The sequence below is a fragment of the Strongylocentrotus purpuratus genome, unplaced genomic scaffold, assembly GCF_000002235.5.
Source record: "Strongylocentrotus purpuratus isolate Spur 01 unplaced genomic scaffold, Spur_5.0 spur5_scaffold_20, whole genome shotgun sequence".
Lineage (NCBI taxonomy): Eukaryota > Metazoa > Echinodermata > Echinoidea > Camarodonta > Strongylocentrotidae > Strongylocentrotus > Strongylocentrotus purpuratus.
The window spans coordinates 13484417-13507180 of NW_022145606.1; the positions used below are offsets into that span (position 1 = coordinate 13484417).

The following is a 22764-nucleotide window of genomic DNA, read 5'->3' on the forward strand; positions in this document are numbered from 1 at the left end:
CTTTCCCTTCTTTTTCTACTTTTATTTCTTTCTTTCCTATTTTCCGCTCCTTTCTATTCTTTCTGCAAAACCTTATTAATAAAAATGTCTAAATAAATAGTAATAGTAGTATTAATAATAATCAAAAGAACAATAATGATAATGATAAGATTATTAATGATAATGATTATGATAATGATAATCATAATAATAATAATATTAATTATAATGATAATGATAATGATAATGATAATAACAATAATCATTATTATGAATTGCCAGAGGTACCTGGACAATAATAATTAGTTGTAATCTTTGACGACTACTGAATTTGTCAGTTTATAAATAATCTCTACTTTATCTCCTGCTCAGGTATCTGAATATTTACGTTGGGAGCCCTGACGTCGAGGAGAGCTTCAATATCACCAAGCCGACCTCACCCCACGAGTGTCGTCTGCGTGACATGACCTACTCCGCCCCCATCACGGTCGACATCGAATATACTAGAGGGCAGCAGAGGGTCATCAGAAATAACCTGCCGATAGGAAGGTATGAGAGATCTGAAACTTAAAGACGTATAGTAGTGGGGTTTCATGGGTAATTTTAAACTGTTCAGGTATTTTATACTCAATGGCAGGTGTTGTAAGTCACCAGAATTGGACTCCACTAAGGGTAATTCCATGAATTAGGGACCCACTTTATGACATTTTTGGTGTCTCTGCTACATATGGTACCCACACATATTTGTGGCTCTGAGTAAAGACTTAAATATTGGAGTGAGATTGTAAAATGATTTCCAAGCATATTATTGCATCCTCATACCTAGAATTACCCATAAGACAGACAGGTCTTGTGTAATGCACTGTGCCCTAGCCTACCACCTCATGGAATTCTCATCATATATATCGAATGTCCCTCACCCTCAAGTTTGAGTATTTTCTTGTGGGACCACAGGTATCACTTGATGAAAGAATTCTAACTATGAGACTGGATGGCTTCTGTATGAGAATTAAAGGCATTGTTTAACAATTGATACCAAATCTGATATGGTGTAATATTGAAGCCCTGAAAAAATTGCGCTTCAAAATGATCATGTAGACTTGAAATGCCTCAAAAAAGTAAAAAATCTTGGGTGTCCGGTTTTACCATACTCATTTTCCCCAATAGACTGACTGTAGTGTTATAAAAACCATTGGGAAAAACAGTTTTTGAAATTTCGATTTCCAATCATAAATACCTTGATAATCAGACAGGCGATCAACTTGTAAAAGTCATGGGATTCCAGACTGACCTAAAGGTTTATAATTATGATTGCAGCATGAGCTAAATCAAGGATTTTGTTTCAGAATCTGAGACAAAGATACTGAGTCACTTTAACCCTTTGCCTACGAGAGCCAGGTAGTTCCTGTAGTAAGTCTATCTGAATGAGAGAATTCAGTGGTCAACATGTTAACATTCACTTCTTATGATTGTCTCTCAAGGATGCCCATCATGCTGCGGAGCTCCAACTGCGTGCTGACCGGCAAGTCTCCGGCCGAACTGGCCAAGCTCAACGAATGCCCCCTTGACCCCGGAGGCTACTTCATCGTCAGGGGAACGGAGAAGGTCATCCTCATTCAGGAGCAGCTCTCCAAGAATAGGATGATAGTGGAGGTGGATCGGAAGGGTATCGTGTCCTGCAATGTAACCAGGTAAGGGTTTTTGTGTGTACTGGGCATAGGGATTGATGACCCGTTTTTCACAAAATAGGATCACAGTTGAACAGTGCTTATCCATTTTACAGATAACTTGATACCGTAAATCTCTGTGTATAAGGCGCAGCTGTGCATAAGGCGCATCCCTATTTTGAAGACAAAAAAAATAAATTAGGGAAAAAAATTGTGGAAAAAAAAATTTTTGAAAAAAAATAAATTCTGTCATCTTTAGTTTCTAAAAACAACATTATTACTAGGTCTTACTTAGTTCACAAGCATTTCAACTGTGCCTCGTAATAAAATGAAAGTATTTTTGAACACTGAAAAAAGAGCCATTCTGATCTGGTTAACAAAAAGCCACACAAAGTCTTTTTGAGGCTACAGAGATTTTTGAAAACCACTAAAAAGTAGCAATTTGAGGACTCAAAATATCCTGTACCTGTGTATAAGGCGCACCCCCGACTTTTGATTTTTGCTGACGGAAAAAAAGTGTACCTTATACACAGAGATTTACAGAAGTTCAATTTGATTCAATTCAATTTCATTTCACCAGAGCAATCAAAAACTTAACCCGTTCAGCTCGGCATTATTCAGCCTGATAGCCACCTCACAAACGAGATTAAAAATCGAACACGCCGTACCGTGAGACCGCTCAGCGCGCGCCACAATGCGTGTGCGTTCAAGCGGCCAGAGGCTTCGACTAACGGGAACCTAGCGCATGCGCAGATCATTTGCCAATCTGGTCTTGTCATGTCGAGAACACGTTGCACGGCCGTTCTCTGCTGTGCTCCAAGCCTCTCAGTTCTTTCAGCTCTTTCGTAGGGTTTTCTTCTTCGTTATCTTTTCTTCTTCTTCTTCGCCTCATTCTTATTTTGTTCTTCTTTTTTCTCTTTTTATTTAGATACTCAATTTTATGAGAAAAATACACAATTTATAAGAAATTAAGGATTTGAATGTAAATCTCTGTTGCATCATATTCATATGAAATAATTTACCAGCCTAAATTGACGGTTATAATATTATTTTGTCGGACATTATACTATAGCGAAAAGATATAGACATGATAAAATGAAACTAAAGAAGAATCCAGAATGGGGGAGGGTTGGGGTGAAAGGAGAGACAAAATAGAATAATAATAAATAAATACAGTAAAGACTATACCGATGTGCCATTTGGAGAGCAAAATAATTAGTTTGTTTTATTTACTTATGTAAAGCGCTTTGAGCATGTTTATGCCATATAAATATCAATATGTATGAATATATTGCCAAATTTTGACAATTGTAGTTTGTAAGTATATGTATTGACAAAGTATAAATACAAATAAAACCGACACAGAAATGTCTGCAAGTATTTGGGACCTATATAGAATGTGCGAAAAGAGCTTTGTCTTTGCTGTTCTTTGGCCCATGCATGTTCCCACAGCTGAGTTACGTAAGAGGAACAATGAACGCTGCTGAGGGTACGGGTCGTTGTCATGGCTATAAACTCTAAAGAGCGGAAGTAAGGTAAGGATATAATTGAATAATTGGATGACAGATCTGAGATTATATTATCAACAACAAAAAGAGAAGAGTATGAATTTACAAATAGTACCAAAAAATAGAAGAAAAAAATTAATAAAGTGAAAGGCGTAAATATTCTTAAAAAAAGAATGAAACGCCGATAATACCAAACAACAACAACAACAACAATGAACTGACTTTGTATTCATGTATAACCCTGCTTTATGTTGTTTTTGGGGAGGGAAGGGTCTTGTTGTTATTGCAGTTGTCGTTGCTGTTTTTTAAATTTTTAAATGGGCCCGTTCCGACATTCTCATAAATAAAAATCATATAACGTAAAGCCAGACTTTACCCCTATCTGAAACACTCATTCAAAGACAACAATCATGCACGATAAAGGAATGGACAAGAATATGTGATAAAGATAAAATGTCACAGACAAATAGATAATTATAAGAAATGATTGTTTCTCTCTCTCTTTCTCTCTGCTTATGTGTCTCTCTCTCTCCCTCTATCTCTCACTCGGTCGCTTTCTCTGTCTATCTGCCAATTTTGTTCTGCCGTTTGCTTGTATGCCGGCAACATTCCTTTTTTGAGATAGATTATTATGAAATAATGATGATGTACACACTTTATTATACCTTATATTTATTATAGCGAGCGAAGTGAAAAACGCCGGAGCGGCTGATAATGTCTAAATGCGAATAATTATATTTCCAAAGTAAAACTTTTGAATGAAAATCTCTGTTGCAACAAATTGATATAAACACTGTTTATTATGCTATATTGACTATACTATTATACGTCGGACATTATACTTCAGCGAAAAGATATCTACATGTATATGATAACAAATAGGACAGACTAAAGGCGACAAAAATCGGAGCTGGGGTGGGGGGGGAGGATGATCGGAGAGACAAATATCATATAAATAAATACAGTACGGACTACGTCCAACTTTCTATCTCTCTCGCCCCCTTCCCCCCCCCCCCTTTCTCTCTCTCTCTCTCTCTCTCGCTCGTTCTCTCTTTCTCTTTCTATTTCCCCCTCTCTCTCTCTCTCTCTCTCTCCCTCTATATGTCTCTCTGTTTATCTGGCAATGTCGTTTTCCATCTTCATCTTTTTTTATTAAATGTTTTCTATTCCTCCGTTTGCTTGTATGCCGACATCATCTCTTCCTTGAGATTAATTATTATAACGTAATTATCCCTGATGATGTACACATTATACCTTATATTTATTATAGGAAACGAAATAGAGAACGAGCGGCTGAAAATGTCGAAATGGAAAGAATATTACTGAACAATAATTATATTTCCAAAGTAAAACTTTTGAATGAAAATTTCTGTTGCATCAAATTTATTGATATAAAAAAAATGTTTAAAATGCTATATTTACAATACTATTATACGTCGGACATTATACTTCAGTGAAAAGATATCTATATGATGAAGAAAAAAAAGGGCAAACTATAAAGGGTAAAAAAAAATCGGAGCTGGGGGGGGGGGGTGATCAGAGAGACAAATATTATATAAATAAATACAGTACGGACTACGTCCAACTTTCTATCTCTCCCGCCCCCTAGCTTTCCCCTCCCCTTTCTCTCTCTCTCTCTCTCTCTCCCTCGTTCTCTCTCTCTCTCTCTCTTTGCCCCCCTCTCTCTCTCTCTGTCTTTCTGTCTATCTGGCAATGTCGTTTTCCATCTTCATCTTTTTTATAATGTTTTCTATTCCTCCATTTGCCTGTACGCCGGCAGCATCTCTTCCTTGAGATTAATTATTATAACGTAATTATCCCTGATGATGTACACATTATATCTTATATTTACTATAGGAAACGAAATAGAGAACGAGCGGCTGATAATGTCGAAATGAGAAGAACATTACCGAACAACAATTATACCAAGTAAAACTTTTGATTGTAAATCCCTGTTGCATCAAACTGATTGATACACAAATTATTTATTATGCTATATTGACGGTACTATTATACGTCGGATATTATACTTTAGCCCAAAGATATAAACAAAACAAAAACAAAAAAATGGAAAGAAAAAATGTGAGCTTGAGGGGGGGGGGGGGGGGTCGGTGAGAAAAATATCATAGTAATAAATACAGTACAGACTACGTCCAACTTTCTATCTCCCCCCGCCCCCCCCCCCCCCCCCCCCCCCCCCTCTCTCTCTCTCTCTCTCTCCCTGTCCGTCTGTCTCTCTGTCTATGTCGTTTTCCATCTTCATCTTCATAATGTTGTCTATTCCGCCATTTGCATGTATGCCGACATCATCCCTTCCTTGAGATTAATTATTATAACATATCCTTGATATTATACGTCGGACATTATACTTTAGCAAAAAGATATAATCAAACAAAAAGGAGACAAAATAAAGAAGAAAAAAAAAAATCAGAGTTGGGGGGGGGGGGGGGGGGTGACCGGAGAGACAAATATCATTAAATATCATTGTACGCATATTTTATTTGTTTTGTATGTAATGGAAAGAGATAAATAAATGACAGAGATTAGAACAAAATCATAATTCATCACAATCATCTCTCTCTCTCTTTCTATCTATTTATCTATCTTTCTCTGTCTGTCTCTGTCTGTCTGTCTCTATCCTCCCCCTTCCCTCTCTGAATACGTCAGGAATTTCGTGAAATTGGAATTGTGCTTCAGAGTATTTTATTTCCGTATCGCGTTGTTGTGTTTGTTTTTTGTTTTTTGAAAGGGTGCGGCTAATAAGGAGTTAATCGCAGTAGTATTGGTAGTCTTTTATTTATTCGAAAATAAATGATATTAAAAATATAGTAATTCATTATATTACGGAACAATAAAGAAAGAAGTGCAAACAACGTGATAATTCACTTTATTTGTCTTCGTCTCCATCTGTGTCCTTGTTCAACCTATCGTGTGAATAAAACTTAGATTATCCTCATTTCATGATCAGTTCTGTAGATGGCATGTACATGCATACATGATAATGATAATGATGATGATGATGATGATGATGAAGATGATGCTTACAATATTGTAATAAAATAGTAATAATAATAATAATTATTTTCTTCATCTTGCACTCGCTTTTCTTCATTGCCAGAAAACTTGTTTTATGTTGCCTTGCATTTTTTTCAACAATGGTAGCATCTTTGCCCGGGAAAAGTCTCATATTCGTGGCTTTACCCCCGGGGTTGCTCAAGACAAGAGTAATATTCCGTAGGGAGAGAGAGGAAGAGTAAGGGGTCGTTTTTCAGAACATAACATTTGAACATTTCATATGCCCGCTCAAGCCAAGACCGGCTTTAGGTTGATCAAGATATTTTACTTCAACCTGCTCTAAAACTGTTACATGCCCTCGTAAAGTTAGAGTGGTTGTTTGTATTGTAATGTAAATTGACCTATTTACGCCTACATCCTCTTCTTTCAAAACGGCAATCTTCCAGAGTAGTTACTTCTTTACATTATTTTGTTCCCCCTTAGCGTGGGGCAGCTGAGGGAGCCTGGATAAGCCTTTCATAAAAGAGGAGGTCCATACATGAATGATTCGCTAAATTGGTCAAGTTGATAACATGAAAAGCGTATTGTCATGTAAATACAATGACGTAAAAGATAGCTGTGGAGTCAAAACTTTTGAGACGACAGGCTTTATAGATAACTTATGAAAATATCATCGAATGTCGTTGTTTCATATTCTTCATTTCTACGTCCGATGAATACTCTTCTTCGCTTGATAAGTCCATTTGTATCATATTCATTTTCTGAGTCCGAGTCAAGGATCGCTTCTCGAGCATCTTCAACGCTAAAAATAGGCTTTCTCCGATGACGAGACATTTTGAGAAACTATCTTACATAGATAAAGAGCAGTTATAAGCAAATAATTGAGAACTAATTTGTGCAACCAACTATCATGAAAATCAAAAAGCTGAACTAAATAGTAAAACTCCGACACTTTATAGCACGATAAGTAAATAATAGCCGACAACCTTGAAACGAAACAATGGGATGGACTTTATCGAGACTAGCTAATCTCCCCAATAATAGGTCGGCCCGGTACCCTGTATACGTACGCATGAGTAAACTGAACTGAGAGCGCTAGGTCGAACGAGACTGTAATATACTATAAGCTTTTCAATAATCGGCCCGTTACCATGAATAGGCGTCAATGACCATATAAGGCCAAGGCTCATGCATTGAACGGTGTATCCGCGCGTGCCGAGTACAAAGGTATCCAGAGCGAGTGTGGAATTCGCTGCTTGCAAAATCATTATGTCCGGCTTACACAGTCCTAGGCATAGTAGACCCAGCTAGCTAGCAGCAGCGAATCCGAAAATCTATGAAAATAACGTAAACTGACTTGCATGTGTTCTATACGAATATCCTGAAAGAGGACTCGTGCATTCTCATGCTAAACTTGTAATAAAACAAAAATTACGCATCTACAGTCGGTAAAAAATGAGATGCATGTAGCCAAAGGTTCAAGGTTTGTATACAGGTAGTTTATATTGTATTTAGAAGGTGAATAGATGTACTTTTCTGCAATAAAAGAAGCCCTTGCTCGGACCCGAGAAATCTCGGTTCCCGTTTGTGAGTACGTACCTCGGGACCCGAGAAATCTCGGGTCCCGAGTTGAACGGGTTAAGTACATACATAGAATTATACATTGGTATAACAATATAAAAGTTGCTTGGTAGGTAGCAACTAGAAAGGAAGTGACCCTTATAATTTGGACAAGACAAAATACAAAATCCCCCCCCCCCCCCCTAAAAAAAAAAAACAACACCCTGGCATATAATATTACAGATACAGGCTATACTAGTGATATAAAATGCTAAAACTGAATTGATGTTTAATCTAGTGTATTACCATGTATGGGTTTTGTGGATGTGTGTGCCCTGTGGGTATTGTAGTTTATGACCCCCGTTTTCAGATGACAATGAAATACTGTTAAAATACTAGAGCAGTTGATTCTTGAAATACAAACATTTGTATACCAGTGACTCTTCAAAAATGGGATTGTTTTGTAGAATGTAACCAGGTACTTGGATTGTATAGGGATTAGACATGATAAATAATGACCCCTTTTTCACAAACAAATATAGTGACATAATTGAATGATCGAACTATTATAAGTTTTTGATTGTTTGATGATGAAAACAGGTACATGTGTTGTGTGTGAGGTAGGCATAGTAGTTGAAGACCCCCTTTTCACAAAATGATTAAATTCTCAAATAGTTGATTCATGATATTTTTTGTTCTTCTTCAGTTCCACCCATGAGAGGAAGAGTAGAACGGTTGTGATCGTGAAGAAGGGCAAGCATTACTTGAAGCACAACACCTTCACAGAGGTAAGATTCGTGGCTTATTCTTAAAAGTATTTAGTACAGAGCAAATGGGATGGGAGCTTGCAAGTTACGTCACATGAGGCCTGTCCTCATCAGCTATTTTAACTATCCTGATCGCAAATTAACCAGTTAATTTGCGTTTTCATCAGCTCTCAGTTGCAATTAGCTGGATATTTGTTTGGAAAATATCCAGGGAAATTTTTTGTGTTGTTTCCAAAATATTTGGGAAAAAGGGGGCTAATTTGCATCAGAGCTAGTTTGTGATGAGCGTATTGGTCTGGTGAAAACGCAATTTTAAGCTTCGGGATAATATCTAGAGTCTGAAAATAGCGGATTATTTGGCAAACTCGAGCTGATGAAAACGGGCCTAGAGTTGCTACTTTGTGTTTGGTAGATTGCACAAGATACACACATGGTACACACATGGTACACATATGGTACACAAGTCTAGAGGCAGCATTCTATACTATCTGCAAACAATTAACAGCAGCTTGACATATTCCTCAAAGTAAAATATCAGAGAATATTTATTGAGTCAGTAATACATATATCTAGGATGGTCCCCCTTCAATTTACAGCATTAATATATAAATTATACATTATATGCAACAAAACAACAAATTAAATATACAGTAAGCTTGCGGGTGCACCATGTGAGAGAGAGGGAGGATTGAGGAGTCCTAAAAAGGAATCTCAGTAATCTTTCTTGAGGGTTTGTTAGTCCTGAAAAGGACTGTTGGTGTAAGCTAAGAAAGATAACCAACAGTCTTTTTCAAGTCTACACCAACAGTCCTTTTCAGGACTAACAAACCCTCAAGAAAGATTACATAGAGGCCTTTTCAGGACTCCTCAATCCTCCCTCTCTCTCACATGGTGCACCCACAAGCCTACTGTATATCTACATCACCATGCAAGCCGACACTTACAAGCAGGGCTCTATCAATAACAAATGCTAAATTTCTAAGACAAATTTGCTCTCAGCCAATCAGATGCCATGATTTCAGTAGCTTAAAAAAGATATCGTAACTTGTTATTGAATTTTTTTTTTTATGAAACAGGTCCCAACTCCTTACAAGCTCGAGGGAATTGTAAAAAAAAAAAATTGTAGTATTTGTTTATTTCTTCATTTGTTTCATTGTTTGTTCTTTTGTTTGTTTGCTTGACCACTATCAGGACATTCCGATTGTGGTGATCTTCAAGGCCATGGGGATGGAGAGTGACCAGGAGATTGTCCAGACCATCGGGACAGAGGAATCTACGATGGTCAGCTTTGCTTCAAACCTGGAGGAATGCCATAAAATACAGGTCTACACACAACTACAGGTGAGTGAAGAGAGAGAGAGAGAGAGAGAGAGAGAGGGAATGAGAGCAAGAGAGGGAGTGAGAGCAAGAGAGGTATAGACAGAGAGGGAGAGAGAGACAGACTAGAAAGAATGAGGGAAGGAGCAAGAGAGAGAGAGAGAGAGAGAGAGAGAGCGAGACAGAGAGTCAGAGAGAGGGAGAGATAAATAGATAGACAGACAGACATAGAAAGGGAGAGAGAAGGGGGTGAGGGGGGGGGGGGGGGGAGAAGACTACAAGATAGACAGACAGTATGGCAGTGAGAGAAAGAAAGAGAGAGAGAGAGAGAGACAATGAGATAGACAGGTAGAGAAAGGGAGAGGAAGACAGCAAGTTGGACACACAGACAGATAAAATGGCAATGAGAGAAAGAGATATAAAGAGATAGATGAATGTCAAAGCCAGAGAAGAAATTATGTGAGGAAGGGAGGGAGAAAGAGAAAGAGATGAAATAGTTGTATAAAAGTAGGTATAATAACAATACATGTGCATAACCAGAGATATAAAGGAGATACCCATGTTTATATAAAAGCAGAGAGAAAGAAAAAGAAGATGAAGGTAAAAAAGGGAAAGTGAAGATAGCAAGGGGAAAACAGGGTGACTGAGTGAGAAGTAATAATAAAGAGGAAGAGAAAACAATGGGGAGAAAAAGAAACAATAAAAGAAGAAAGGAAAATAATAAAGTAATAATTGATATGATTTTTTTTTTTTACCTAGGCTCTGAAGTACATGGGAATGAAAGTGCGTCAGAGGAGGATGTGGGGAGGAGGCTCTAAGAAGTCCAAGGTTGATGAAGCAAGGGAACTACTAGCTACTACCATCCTTGCCCATATACCTGTAAGTAACTCCTAGACTTCTACCGTTCTAGATCTCCGCCATTTATGTGTCCATATAGAAGAAATTTGTTTTTCAATTTCTCACCTTATCATTTTTTAAATTTAAAAAAAAACTTTGTCATTTATTTATTAATTTATTTGCTTTTTCATTTATTTATTCATTCATTCATTGGATTTACTTATCTATACATTTGTATTTATTTATTTATTTATCTATCTAATTATTTATGTACATCCATTTAAAAAAACAAAACTGTAATAGCATTGTAGAAAAAACAGATTCTTTACGACCAGGTATGATGCAGACCCTATTCATTTTTCTTTTCTCAAAAAATAAAACAATAAAAACAGTCTGCTTCAGTACTGTGGACAACAATCAAGTCAAGAATCATCTTTAGATTTACAGATACTACCTTCTGCTACTCACAATGTCCTGATGTGTCTACAACCACGTCCCACAATGCATCACCAACTGATGATATGCGCTTGGGTACAGGAACCTGAAACTGCATTCTCTATGTACACCTGCACCGAAAGATTGCGCAATTAAAAATACATGTCAGCAGTGGAAGCGATGTCAGTAAAATACTGTGCCTTTAAAGCCCCACTGCACTACTTATAGCTACTTGTGCCCTCTATATAGCAAACAATGCCGAAGAGGTGACCATTGGTCCCCATGGTCCCCTTTTTCTAATGTTAATTCAGAGCTGATTTGATGAGATAACCACCTGTCAGTGACCATTCAGTGAGGTCTAATCCCTCCTGGCCAAACTAGTGGAGAAAGGCTTTAAATGTCCTTTTATTTATGGATCCACAGGTCGTGCAGTTCAATTTCCGAGCCAAGAGCATCTACCTGGCGCTGATGGTGAGGAGAGTGATAGAAGCCCAAGGTGATGCAGTCAAGGTGGATGATAGGGATTACTATGGCAACAAGAGATTGGAGCTGGCAGGCCAGGTAAGAGCAAATATTTAGGACAGAATATGCTGCTGTGTCTTGCAATGAAACCAGGTACAGGTTTTGTGTGTCTAGTGGGGATTGTGATTGAGTACCCCTTTTTCACAAGGTAGGGACATGACTGAATAAGAACATAGCCATTATAGGTAACTTGATAGTGTAACCAAGTATGATCAAATTAAAGAGGACCTTGCAAGATTCGTCTCAGAGTTGCCAATTTGAGTTCAATTGATCCCACCTTCAAAAATGAATACATTTCCTATTTTAATCAGATTTTGCTTAAACTTTCGCTGACCTGTTCCCCTCATTTATCTGCTTTTTACTAAGACCTACTTGATATCAGGGTGGACTTCCCCTTTGATCATAATTTGTTTATTTTTCATCAATTTGACAGCTTATTGCACTTCTCTTTGAGGATCTCTTCAAGAAGTTCAACTCTGAACTCAAGAAGTATGCTGATCAGAACATTCCCAGACCCAGAGCTGCTCAGTTTGATATCGTCAAGTATATGAGACAAGACCAGATTACAAACGGACTCATCACAGCGATATCCACGGTAAGAATGTGTTATATACAGTCGAACCTGCCCAAGGAAACACAAAAAGTGGTCTTTGTAGACAGGTTCCTTTAGTACATGTTTCAATGAGAAACCATTTTCAAGGGAAACAACAGATGTGATCTTTGTAAACAGGTGGTCTTTGTAGACAGGTGGTCACTAAAGCAGGTTTAACTGTATATCTATAAACACTAGCCCGGTGGTTCGTTGATCAATGAAAATTGTAAAACCAGACATTTTGGAGTGCACACAAATTTGCAAAGTTCACAAGTGTTTAAGAACCGCAAAAGTTTAATGCCTCAAAATAATGGAATCACAACTGTTACACCATAGAATCTTTGCAAAGTTTTCTATTCATGAAAGTTTCATGTTGCAAAAGTTCTAGTTTAGCAATATATATTGGTAGGAAGACATGTAAATGTGATGTTAATTGTAGAGATCAGAATGATGTTAGTTTGGATATTGTCAAGTATATGAGACAAGAACAGATCACAAACAGACTCATTACAGCTATATCCACAGTAAGTATTATTTGTACCATAGACATAAACAGCTGCTAGATTTTCCCTTTATATATGTCGTTGTCCTTTTCTATGTACTATCAATTATCACTCAATGGAAATATTACAGATGAAAACAAATATTGGCATACTTTTGAATGTACCAACATCGAGCTATATGAGGGAGTGTAGGCTGACAAGACTATGTGTCTTTCCTGTCGCCTGACTCGGGGCCAAACGGGTATAATACGACTACGGACAACGCGACCGCAGCAATCACGTGCGTGCAACATACGTGATACCAAAGCATGAGAAGAACTTTGGTCTGTTTCACGAACGCTGACCATGTAGAGAATGAGTTGCTCACTACCGTTAATCAAGTCCATTCGTTTATGTGCAGTTCTCCAAAAGAAGACGTAGATGGCGTTAACCAGTATTTGCCAAGCTACACTCCCTTTGGATATATTAAAAATTGTAAATATGAAATTATTACTTTTATTTCTTTGAAGGGTAACTGGTCTGTGAAGCGTTTCAAGATGGAGAGAGCTGGAGTGACGCAGGTTCTATCCAGACTCTCCTACATCTCATGCTTGGGGATGATGACAAGAATATCCAGTCAGGTATTATGATTATTGTTATTCATTATTATTTGGTGATTTGGCATTACCTGTGCCTGGGAAGGAAAAAAGTGAACTGAATCAGAGGATTAATTTATGTTTATGTTGATATATAAAAGATAAGTTATATTAGATATTTATTTGAAAATCTTAATTATATATAGTGTCAACTTTCTTTTTGTGCTGAGTGTATTTCCAGTAGGAAATTTACATCTTTCTGAAACTAAGATATTTAAGGCATTGCAGACTTTGTTTAGTTGGTAGCTGTGTTTGTCTAAGTATTCAAAGAATCATTAAATCTAGAGCTTAGAATCTCACTATTGAATGAACTACACTGTACATTTAAGTGATGCTGTGCCAAAATCATGAGGGTAACATTTAAGTTTTTCATATTATTTAGACAAAAAACTTTAATGAATGTAAGCAGGATTGCAAAGTTTGACTAAACAATTCTATAAACGTTTTGTAGATATGGCTTGTAGAGAATGATGATAATGCACAGTGTTCAAGTTAGAATGATATTTCTTATTCCCCTACAGTTTGAGAAGACCAGAAAAGTGAGTGGTCCCCGTTCCCTTCAACCATCCCAGTGGGGCATGCTGTGCCCATCTGATACTCCTGAAGGAGAGGTAAGAGAAATGATCACCAGTCTTGGTAACAAGTGATTTTATTCAGTGTATTATTCATGCGCCAAACATAGTCTACAAATCATATCAAATAGAAAATTAAAGATACAGATCTTAGATTGAATAGGGAAAAGGGGTTGGAAGATATGATATGATATGAACATGTACCTTTTTAAGCCCATCACATTTTCTTGTAACTAGGATCCAAATTTGGAAGAAATTGCATCATTTCGTTTGTGACAATTTGAATCGGTCAAATTATACTGATATATGGTTCTCAAAATTCATTTAGCCAATAAAATTGTAGTGCGGAAGGGGCTATTTTGGGCCTGCAAATCTTAGTGACATCAGGGCTCATGTTATAAGAACCTGTGATGAATTGCAACAGATGGGACTCGAATGAGTAGGTTAGTGACTCTCCGATCATTTTATAATCAATCAAAATCAATCAAAATTATGCCTATTGGTTCCTCAGATACTTCTAACTGTCTATCAATATTTTGTTTGTGTTTTTTTGTTTTTAAAGGGATGTGGATTGATCAAGAACCTTGCGCTCATGACCCACATCACAACGGACATGGAGGAGGCCCCCATTGTCAAGTTAGCATTCAACTTGGGGGTGGAGCCTGTGCATCTCATGTCGGGGGAGGAGCTTAGCATGAAAGATGTCTACGTCGTCTTCCTCAATGGTAAGATTGGCTAGTACAGTGAAACCTGTCTGTTAAGACCATCCAAGGGAGATAAGAAAAGTGGCCTTTATAGGCAGGTGGTTTTTATGTACAGGTGCCTTTCTTACATGTTTCAAGGGAAACAAAAAATGTGGTCTTTGTAGACAGGTGGTCTTTCTATACAGCTGGTCGCTGAAGCAGGTTTGACAGAAGAGATTACAAGAAAAAGAATTGAAGGTATAAATCTGGTAGATAAAAAGTGAATATTTGTTGACTTGAAGAATTTTTGTCACTACTTTACTAGTTAGAAACAATGTCTTTTTTTTTCTCTCCCCCCCCCCCCCCTAAAAAAGAGAGGTTGTAACATGAGGAATGACGTAAGTTTCTTAAGTGGTTAAAAATAAATAACCATTTTGGGGAATTCATCTCATGAAGCAAATTATTCAAAAGATGAGGGGAATAGATTATTTTCATCCCTCGTTGCTCCGTTCCAAGTTTTATCTTGAACAGGCTTCAATATTTGTGGGTCTCTTTCCCAACTCTATTGGTGCAAAAAATAATATCCCTTATTATTGAAATCTTCTGTCTTCTTCAATAGTGGAACCATTAAATAAAATATTGATTATTGATATGAAATTGACAGGTAACATCTTGGGTGTGGTCAGAGAGCACAAGAGGTTGATGCGTACCTTCCGTCTGGTGAGAAGGGCGGGGTACATCAGTGAGTTTGTCTCCATCTGTCCAAACCACGCCCAGAGATGTGTCACCATTGCATCAGATGGAGGGAGGGTGTGCAGGTAAGTTAGATGATGGATATGTTGGCGGAGATGATGATGGTGTTCACTCCTGATGGTGATGATGATGATGATGATGATAATGATGGTGATGGAGGTGATGATAACAGTAATGATGATGATGATGATGATGAAAATGATGACGACGGTGATGATGGTAATGGTGATGATGATGATGATGATTACAGTGATAATGATGATGATGATAGGGACGACGACAACGGTGATGATGATGATGATGATACTGAAGATGATGATGATGATGATGATGATACTGAAGATGATGATGATGATGATGATGATGATGATGATGATGGTGATACTAAAGATGATGATGATGATGATGATGATGATGATGTAGATGGTGGTGATATTGCTGGTGGTGATTGTAATGATCATGATGATGCTAATGGTGTTTGTGATGGTAATAATAATAATAATAATAACGTTTTATTTACCCAGGGTAGCCACTTAAGCTATGAAACTGCTCTTCCAGCGGGCCCTGCATAACATAATATGTTATTACTACCCTTCTCCAATCTTATATGCTGAGCGCCTAGCTAGAAGGCAGAATGTCTTATTGTTATAAGTCTTTGGTATGACTCGGCCAGGGTTTGAACCCATGACCTCCCGTTCATGAGGCGGGCGCTCTAACCACTGAGCCACCATGCCATCATGGTTGTAATGATGATGACCATTGGTGGTAGAGCTAACAAAAGTGTTAGAGTTGGTGATGGCCAAAGCAATGAATAGATGATTGTGGTGATGATTGTTTGAATGGTATTGTTGAATAAGTGGCGAGTAACATACGTGTGTTCATGTTGATTTTTAACTGTGATGGCAGTAGTTTTAATAGTTAAACATATACATGCACATCATTCGTTTTTGTCTCTCTCTTTGCGTACCTTCTGATCATTTAGACCTTACATAATTGTTGAGAATCTCAAACCGAGGGTGCTGGACAAGCACATGACAGAGCTCTCGCAAGGCTTCAGAAGCTTTGAAGACTTCTTGAGGGAGGGGCTGGTTGAGTACCTTGACGTCAACGAGGAAAATGACAGCTTGGTGGCGCTCTACGAAACACACATCTCAAAGTGAGTCACGGAGCTCAGAATTATATCTCCCCCCCTCTTTCTCTCTTTCGCTTTTCTCTCTCCTTCCCTCTCTCTCTTTCTCTCTCTCTTCTATCCCCTTTCCTCTCTCTCTTTCCCTCTCCCCACCCCTCTCTCTCCCTATCTCTCTCCCTATCTCTCTTCTCCTCTCTCTTTCTATCTTCATATCTCCCTTCTTCTCTCTTCCTCACTCCCTCTCTCTTCCTTCTCCCCACCCCTCTCTTTCTATACCTCTCTCTCTCTTCTCTCTCTTTCTATCTTCATCTCTCTCTTCTCCTCTCTCTTTCTATACCTCTCTCTCTCTCTTCTCTCTCTTTCTATCTTCATCTCTCTCTTTCTATCTTTATCTCTCTCTTCTCTCTCTTTCTATCTTCATCTCTCTCTTCCTTCTCTCTCCCGTCAAGGCAAGGAGCTCATGGGGGTGTTTCACAAAAATTCCTAAGTCGAACTTAACTCTAAGTTGGACTTAAACATTATGGAGAGCCATTTGTAGCCTTAAAATAAAATATATTTAAAAGCAAAATTCAAGTGTTGTAGACTTTTCATGAATCCACATCAAGAACATGAAATCTCCTTGATAATAGAAAATATGAATGATTTGAATCAACATTTTAAGCCTTTTAAAATAACTTTTACAAAATATTTTCAAAGATGCTAACGGCTTTCCATAATTGTTAAGTCCAACTTAGAGATAATTACCTTAGTTGAATGATAATTACCTTAGTTGAATGAAAACTCCCCTTTGTAATGCGTTGCAAGTTGGAGGCTGGCATATCTAAAATTTCATTCCATTACCTTGGTGATGCTACTCTCTTTATTCAGTGTACCTTCTCCAATACTTATGAATTTTCGGCTTAACGGAGACAACTAATAATGAGCGATTTACCATTCCTGTGCCCCGTCTTAAAAACAGTTCTTCACCACTGTGCTTCTTCATTGTACCTTCACTGGTGATCATATCATTCATACATTTCATCCCAACAGAGAGACAACTCACCTTGAGACAGAACCGTTCACCATTCTCGGTGTGTGTGCTTAAATAATACACATCTAGATGTACATATATATGTATCACATCATCTAGATGTGATTATCTACAGATCTTCTTCTTCAGTGTAACATGACTGGTGCCCCTATCTTTCATGTTTTTCACCCCAACAGAGAGACAAGTTGTCTTGAGATAAAATCATTCACCATTCTTGAACTGTGTGCTTAACCAATATACATATGTTTGTACCTCATGTTTAAGATGTGATTATCTAACATTCTTCCTCTTTAGTCTATCTTGACTGGTGATCCTATCTTTCATGTATTTCATCCCCAACAGAGAGACAACTCACCTTGAGATAGAAAAACTCACCATTCTTGAACTGTGTGCTTAACCAATATACATATGTTTGTACCTCATTTTTAAGATGTGATTATCTACCATTCTTCCTCTTTAGTCTATCTTGACTGGTGATCCTATCTTTTATGTCTTTCATCCCAACAGAGAGACAACTCACCTTGAGATAGAGCCATTCACCATTCTTGGTGTGTGTGCTGGACTGATCCCCTACCCCCATCACAACCAATCTCCCAGGAATACCTACCAGTGTGCCATGGGCAAGCAAGCCATGGGTAAGATAATCCTTTCCCATATCTATTCAGTGGGAGATGTAGGGGTGATTATAGATATACTGTAGAAGTCATAGTCGAATGGTTTAAAGGGGCTGTAGCGTGGCAAATACTGGTTGACGCCATCTACAACTTCTTTTGGACAATTGCACGTAAACGAATGGACTTGATTACCTGGATCAGCACGCGCTAGCATTCACAACACTAGCATTTGCAAAACACACCAAAGTACTCCTCACGCTTCGGTTTCATGTATGTTGCACGCACGTGAAGACGTATGCCTGCTGCAGTCACGTCATCTGTAGCAGTATTATACCCAATTGGCCCGAGCCAGGCCACGGGAAAGACACATAGTCTCATCATGCTACAGCCCCTTTAAGCACTTGAAATGCACAGGTCATGGGTTTGATCCCCAACCTGGCTCTAATGTCCTTTGGCAAGGCATTAATCTACATTTGATACTCTGTACCCAAGAGAGAAATGGGGACCTGGTTGGATGACAAAAGCCTTTGTGTTAGTAATTGCCATATACTGTTCCTTTACCATATGGTAATATACATCATATTACTCTAATGCTTAATGTCATACATTGTATCTGTCATATATGTTCCAGCTTTGTTTGTTTGTTTTACCTGACTGCTAAGAAAGTATGTGTATGCTTGTAAGTAAACAACCAGGGGACCAACTGCGTCAAGTTCTCTCAGAGGGACTTGGTAATAAGCAGGCCTGATAAAAACCCGATTTAAATCGGTTTCCCGATTTTTTTGATTTTTTCCGATTTTTTCCCGATTTTCTTTTTCTTCCCGATTTAAATTTTTTTTTTTTTTTTTTTTTTTTTTTTTTACCAGATCTTTTTTCCATTCCCTATTTTATCCTTATTTTCTCTATTCTTCCCTATTTTGCCCTATTTTTTTCCCAATTTTCTTACTCGAAAGGGGGGAATGTTGTTAGATGCCATTTTTTTCCCTGCGAATCCTCTTCTTTTTGTTTAATCAAGGGGGGCGTGGTTGAGAGGAAAACAAAAAACCTATTTTTTTTTTAGTACTCACTATCACCCCTGAATAAGGAGTAATGCCTTTATTCCAAATAGCACAGATGCATTAGTTTCGAACCTAGGTAGGACCTCCTAGTTACAAGACCACTGATCCTTCACTTGTATGCTATAGATTTATTCATCACTATTTTGATCTTTACAGGTACCATAGCTTACAACCAGCGGAATCGCATAGACACGCTGATGTACCTACTGGCCTACCCCATGGCACCGCTTGTCAAATCCAAGGTAAGGGTATGAATCATTTTGAATGCGTTGAGAACGGAAGAAAGTTTCATACAGTGAAGACTTGGGATATTCTAGCCAACTTTAGTGCTATCAGCTTATGTCTTAATTTAAAAACAGATCCAGGATGTACATTTTGTATCATTAAAAAAGGTGTTAAACCCAATTACACTCTTTTCTCTTGCTCTATTCTTTACAGGTAGTATGTATGAAATTGATTTGCTGGTATAACTTGTTTGAAGAATTGAAGCTACACTAAGAAAAGGAAAGATTGGAACCCCACAAAAATACATATTTCATTTTAAATGCTAATGTATATCTCTTTCTGTTTTCCATTCTTCCCCCTCTCCCCCCTCCATACTTCACTCCCTCACCCTCCCTCTCTGCTTCCTTCCCTCCCTCACCTCTCTCCTTCCCCTTCCTTCCCCCTCCCTTCCCTCCGTCTCCATTCCCTCCCCTCGCCCTTTCCTCCCCTCCCTCTCCCTTCCCTTCCCTTGCCCTCCCTCTATCCTTCCTTCGCTCCCTCACCCTCTCTCCTCTTCCCTCCCTCTCCTTCTCTTCCCTATCCATTCCCTTCCCTCTCTCTCCCTTCTAACTCGTCTATGCAGACGATAGATCTGATAGGGTTTGATAAGCTTCCAGCAGGTCAGAACGCTGTGGTAGCTGTCATGAGTTACAGTGGGTATGACATAGAGGATGCACTCATTCTCAACAAGGCTTCTGTCGACAGAGGTAACAAACAAAACCAGATGATGGTGATGGTGGTGATGATGGTGATGGTTATGGTGGTGGTGACGCTGGTTCTGATGGGGGTGGTGTTGATGATGATGTTGCTGATGATGATGATGATGATGATGATGATGATGATGATGATGATGATGATGATGATGACGACGACGACGACGACGACGATGATGATTATAATGGTGATGATGATGATGATGATGATGACGATGATGATGATGACGATGATGATGATTATAATGGTGATGATGATGATGATGGAGATAATGTAATGATGATGGTGATTTTATTGGTTGTGGTATTGTTGGTGGTGATGAGGATGATGGTGGTGGAATGATAGTGAAGATAATGATCATGATGATGGTATTGGTGGTGGTGATGAGGGTATTAGTGGTGGTGAAGATGATACTATTCAATATTACTCTCATTTACTCTTAATTACCTTAAATCTTATCCCTCTAAACATTACCTTAAATCTTATCCCTCTAAACAATACCCCAAGAAATACATTTCCATGCCTTTTGCATCTGTTTCGTATCTCCCAACAAATTATTTGTTGCAGGTTTTGGTAGATGTCTGGTGTACCGTAACACCAAGTGCACGTTGAAGCGGTATGCTAATCAGTCATTCGATCGTCTGATGGGACCTAAGCTCGATCCGTTGTCACGGCAACCCATTTGGAGGCACCGCATCCTTGATGCAGATGGAGTTTGTGCTCCAGGTAGAACAGATGTTGTTTTGTTTTGTTGTTGTTGTTTTTTAAAAGGTCAAAAGGAGGTTTCCTTCTTGATTGTTCACCTTTGCTTTCTCCCTCTTCAGTCCTTATTTGCTGCAGACCGAAAACCTTAACTGCCACATTGTTGTGAGTGTCTGTCACAAAATTGAGTAGCTTGAGTAGAAAATGCAGCACTCTAATTTTTCATACTTATTGTAAGTAATCTTCAGGCTCACAACTATCAATGAGTAACTGGAATTTCTTTCTAGGAACAAGTGATTTAAAGCTTTTAATTAAATGTATGATATTAATTCCAGTGGAACCTGTTTAAGTATCAATGGCGATGTTCTAGGGGGGGGGGGGGGGGGAAATATGCATCAAGTGGTCTTTGAATTTGTTTCTCCGTGTAGGAGAGAGAGTGATCAACAAACAGGTCTTGCTCAATAAGTCCATGCCAGTGGTCAACATGAATCCTCTTCAAGCCAGCCCAACCAACCAGCCTCAACAACACGACTACAGAGAGGTGCCAATCACGTAAGTCCAGGATCTCATTGATTGGCCTTTGTTTGATAACGGTGTTAATCGTTGTGGTTAAAGGGATCGTTTAACAATGTTAAATCTGAGATTCACAGCCCTACATGCCCTACAAAGCCTTTTTTCAATGACAAATGACAAAAATCAGTGACAAATCTGTTGATAACCAATCAGAAGCAAGGATTTCAGTAGCTTATAAACAAAAAATGTCATTTGTCACTGACGACAAGTTTTGTGAAAAGCCCCCCCCCCCCCCCAGATCTTCTGATAAATTTTCTTCTCATCCTGTAGGTACAAGGGAACTGCCGACTCCTACATTGAGAAGGTCTTGGTCACATCTAACCCAGAAGAAGCATTTCTCTTCAAGGTTCTCCTGAGGCAGACGAGGAGACCGGAGATTGGAGACAAGTTCAGCAGCAGGCATGGACAGAAGGGGTAAGATGGGGGATGGGGGTGGTGGTGGTGTTGGTGGTGGTGGTGGTGGTGGTGGTGGTGGTGGTGATTAGGATGGTGCTTGTGATGATGATGATGAGGAAGAACAAGAGCAGGACGAAGGGGTGGATGGTGATGATGATCATGATGTTTGTAATGTTGATGATCATTAATACGATGACAATGATGAATTCAATGTCAAACTATAATTATGGTGCCAGTCGTAATTATAACGAGGAATTATACATTCATCACACTACTTCTTTCATTTTCTCTCTCCAGAGTGTGTGGTCTTATCGTTCAACAAGAAGACATGCCATTTGATGAGAGGGGGATCTGTCCAGATATCGTAAGTTTCATTATGAAATCATCCATACCTCTGCCAATTATCACTCTTTTCAAGCTAGTGTACAGCACATCAATTACACTCAAGTTTATTGAAGAGATATTTATTTACGATTGATAAAGCTCCTTCCCCATGATATGTCCTCTCATCACATTTTCTTTCTCGTCTTTCTCTCTCCTTTCTTTTTTCTGTCTTGTCTTACTGTTTATCTCTTTCCTTCTGGTAATTGCTTTCCAAAGAAGAAAGAGTCAATTGTGGAAGTTTATCCAGGGGGGTGTTTCACAAAGATCCTAAGTAGAACTTATCTCTAAGTTGGACTTAAAAATTATGGAAAGCCATTAGCATCTTTGAAAATATTTTGTGAAAGTTATTTTGAAAGGCATTAATTGTTTATTCAAATCATTCATATTTTCTATCATCAAGGAGATTTCATGTTCTGGATGTGGAATTTATAAAAAGTCTAAATTACTTGAATTTCTGCTTTTGAATATATTTCATTTTAAGACTCCAATGGCTGTCCATAATTTTTAAGTCCAACTTAGAGTTAAGTTCTACTTAGGATCTTTGTGAAACACCCC

At 38.3% G+C, this 22764-nt stretch overlaps 1 protein-coding gene across 1 annotated transcript in view; it reads left to right on the plus strand.

The window, feature by feature from the left end:
- Window positions 1–22764, plus strand: part of LOC577908 (DNA-directed RNA polymerase III subunit RPC2) — a 29916-nt gene that overhangs the window by 1952 nt on the left and 5200 nt on the right. The window contains exons 4-22 of the mRNA XM_030992806.1: window positions 352–528; window positions 1461–1670; window positions 8436–8517; window positions 9688–9837; window positions 10573–10692; window positions 11509–11646; window positions 12041–12202; window positions 13212–13322; window positions 13859–13948; window positions 14472–14634; window positions 15257–15410; window positions 16328–16501; window positions 18012–18139; window positions 19333–19418; window positions 20024–20147; window positions 20722–20880; window positions 21285–21408; window positions 21700–21843; window positions 22123–22189. Of these exons, the coding sequence (XP_030848666.1) occupies window positions 352–528; window positions 1461–1670; window positions 8436–8517; window positions 9688–9837; window positions 10573–10692; window positions 11509–11646; window positions 12041–12202; window positions 13212–13322; window positions 13859–13948; window positions 14472–14634; window positions 15257–15410; window positions 16328–16501; window positions 18012–18139; window positions 19333–19418; window positions 20024–20147; window positions 20722–20880; window positions 21285–21408; window positions 21700–21843; window positions 22123–22189 (2563 nt within the window). The remainder of the gene's footprint in view (window positions 1–351; window positions 529–1460; window positions 1671–8435; window positions 8518–9687; window positions 9838–10572; window positions 10693–11508; window positions 11647–12040; window positions 12203–13211; window positions 13323–13858; window positions 13949–14471; window positions 14635–15256; window positions 15411–16327; window positions 16502–18011; window positions 18140–19332; window positions 19419–20023; window positions 20148–20721; window positions 20881–21284; window positions 21409–21699; window positions 21844–22122; window positions 22190–22764) is intronic.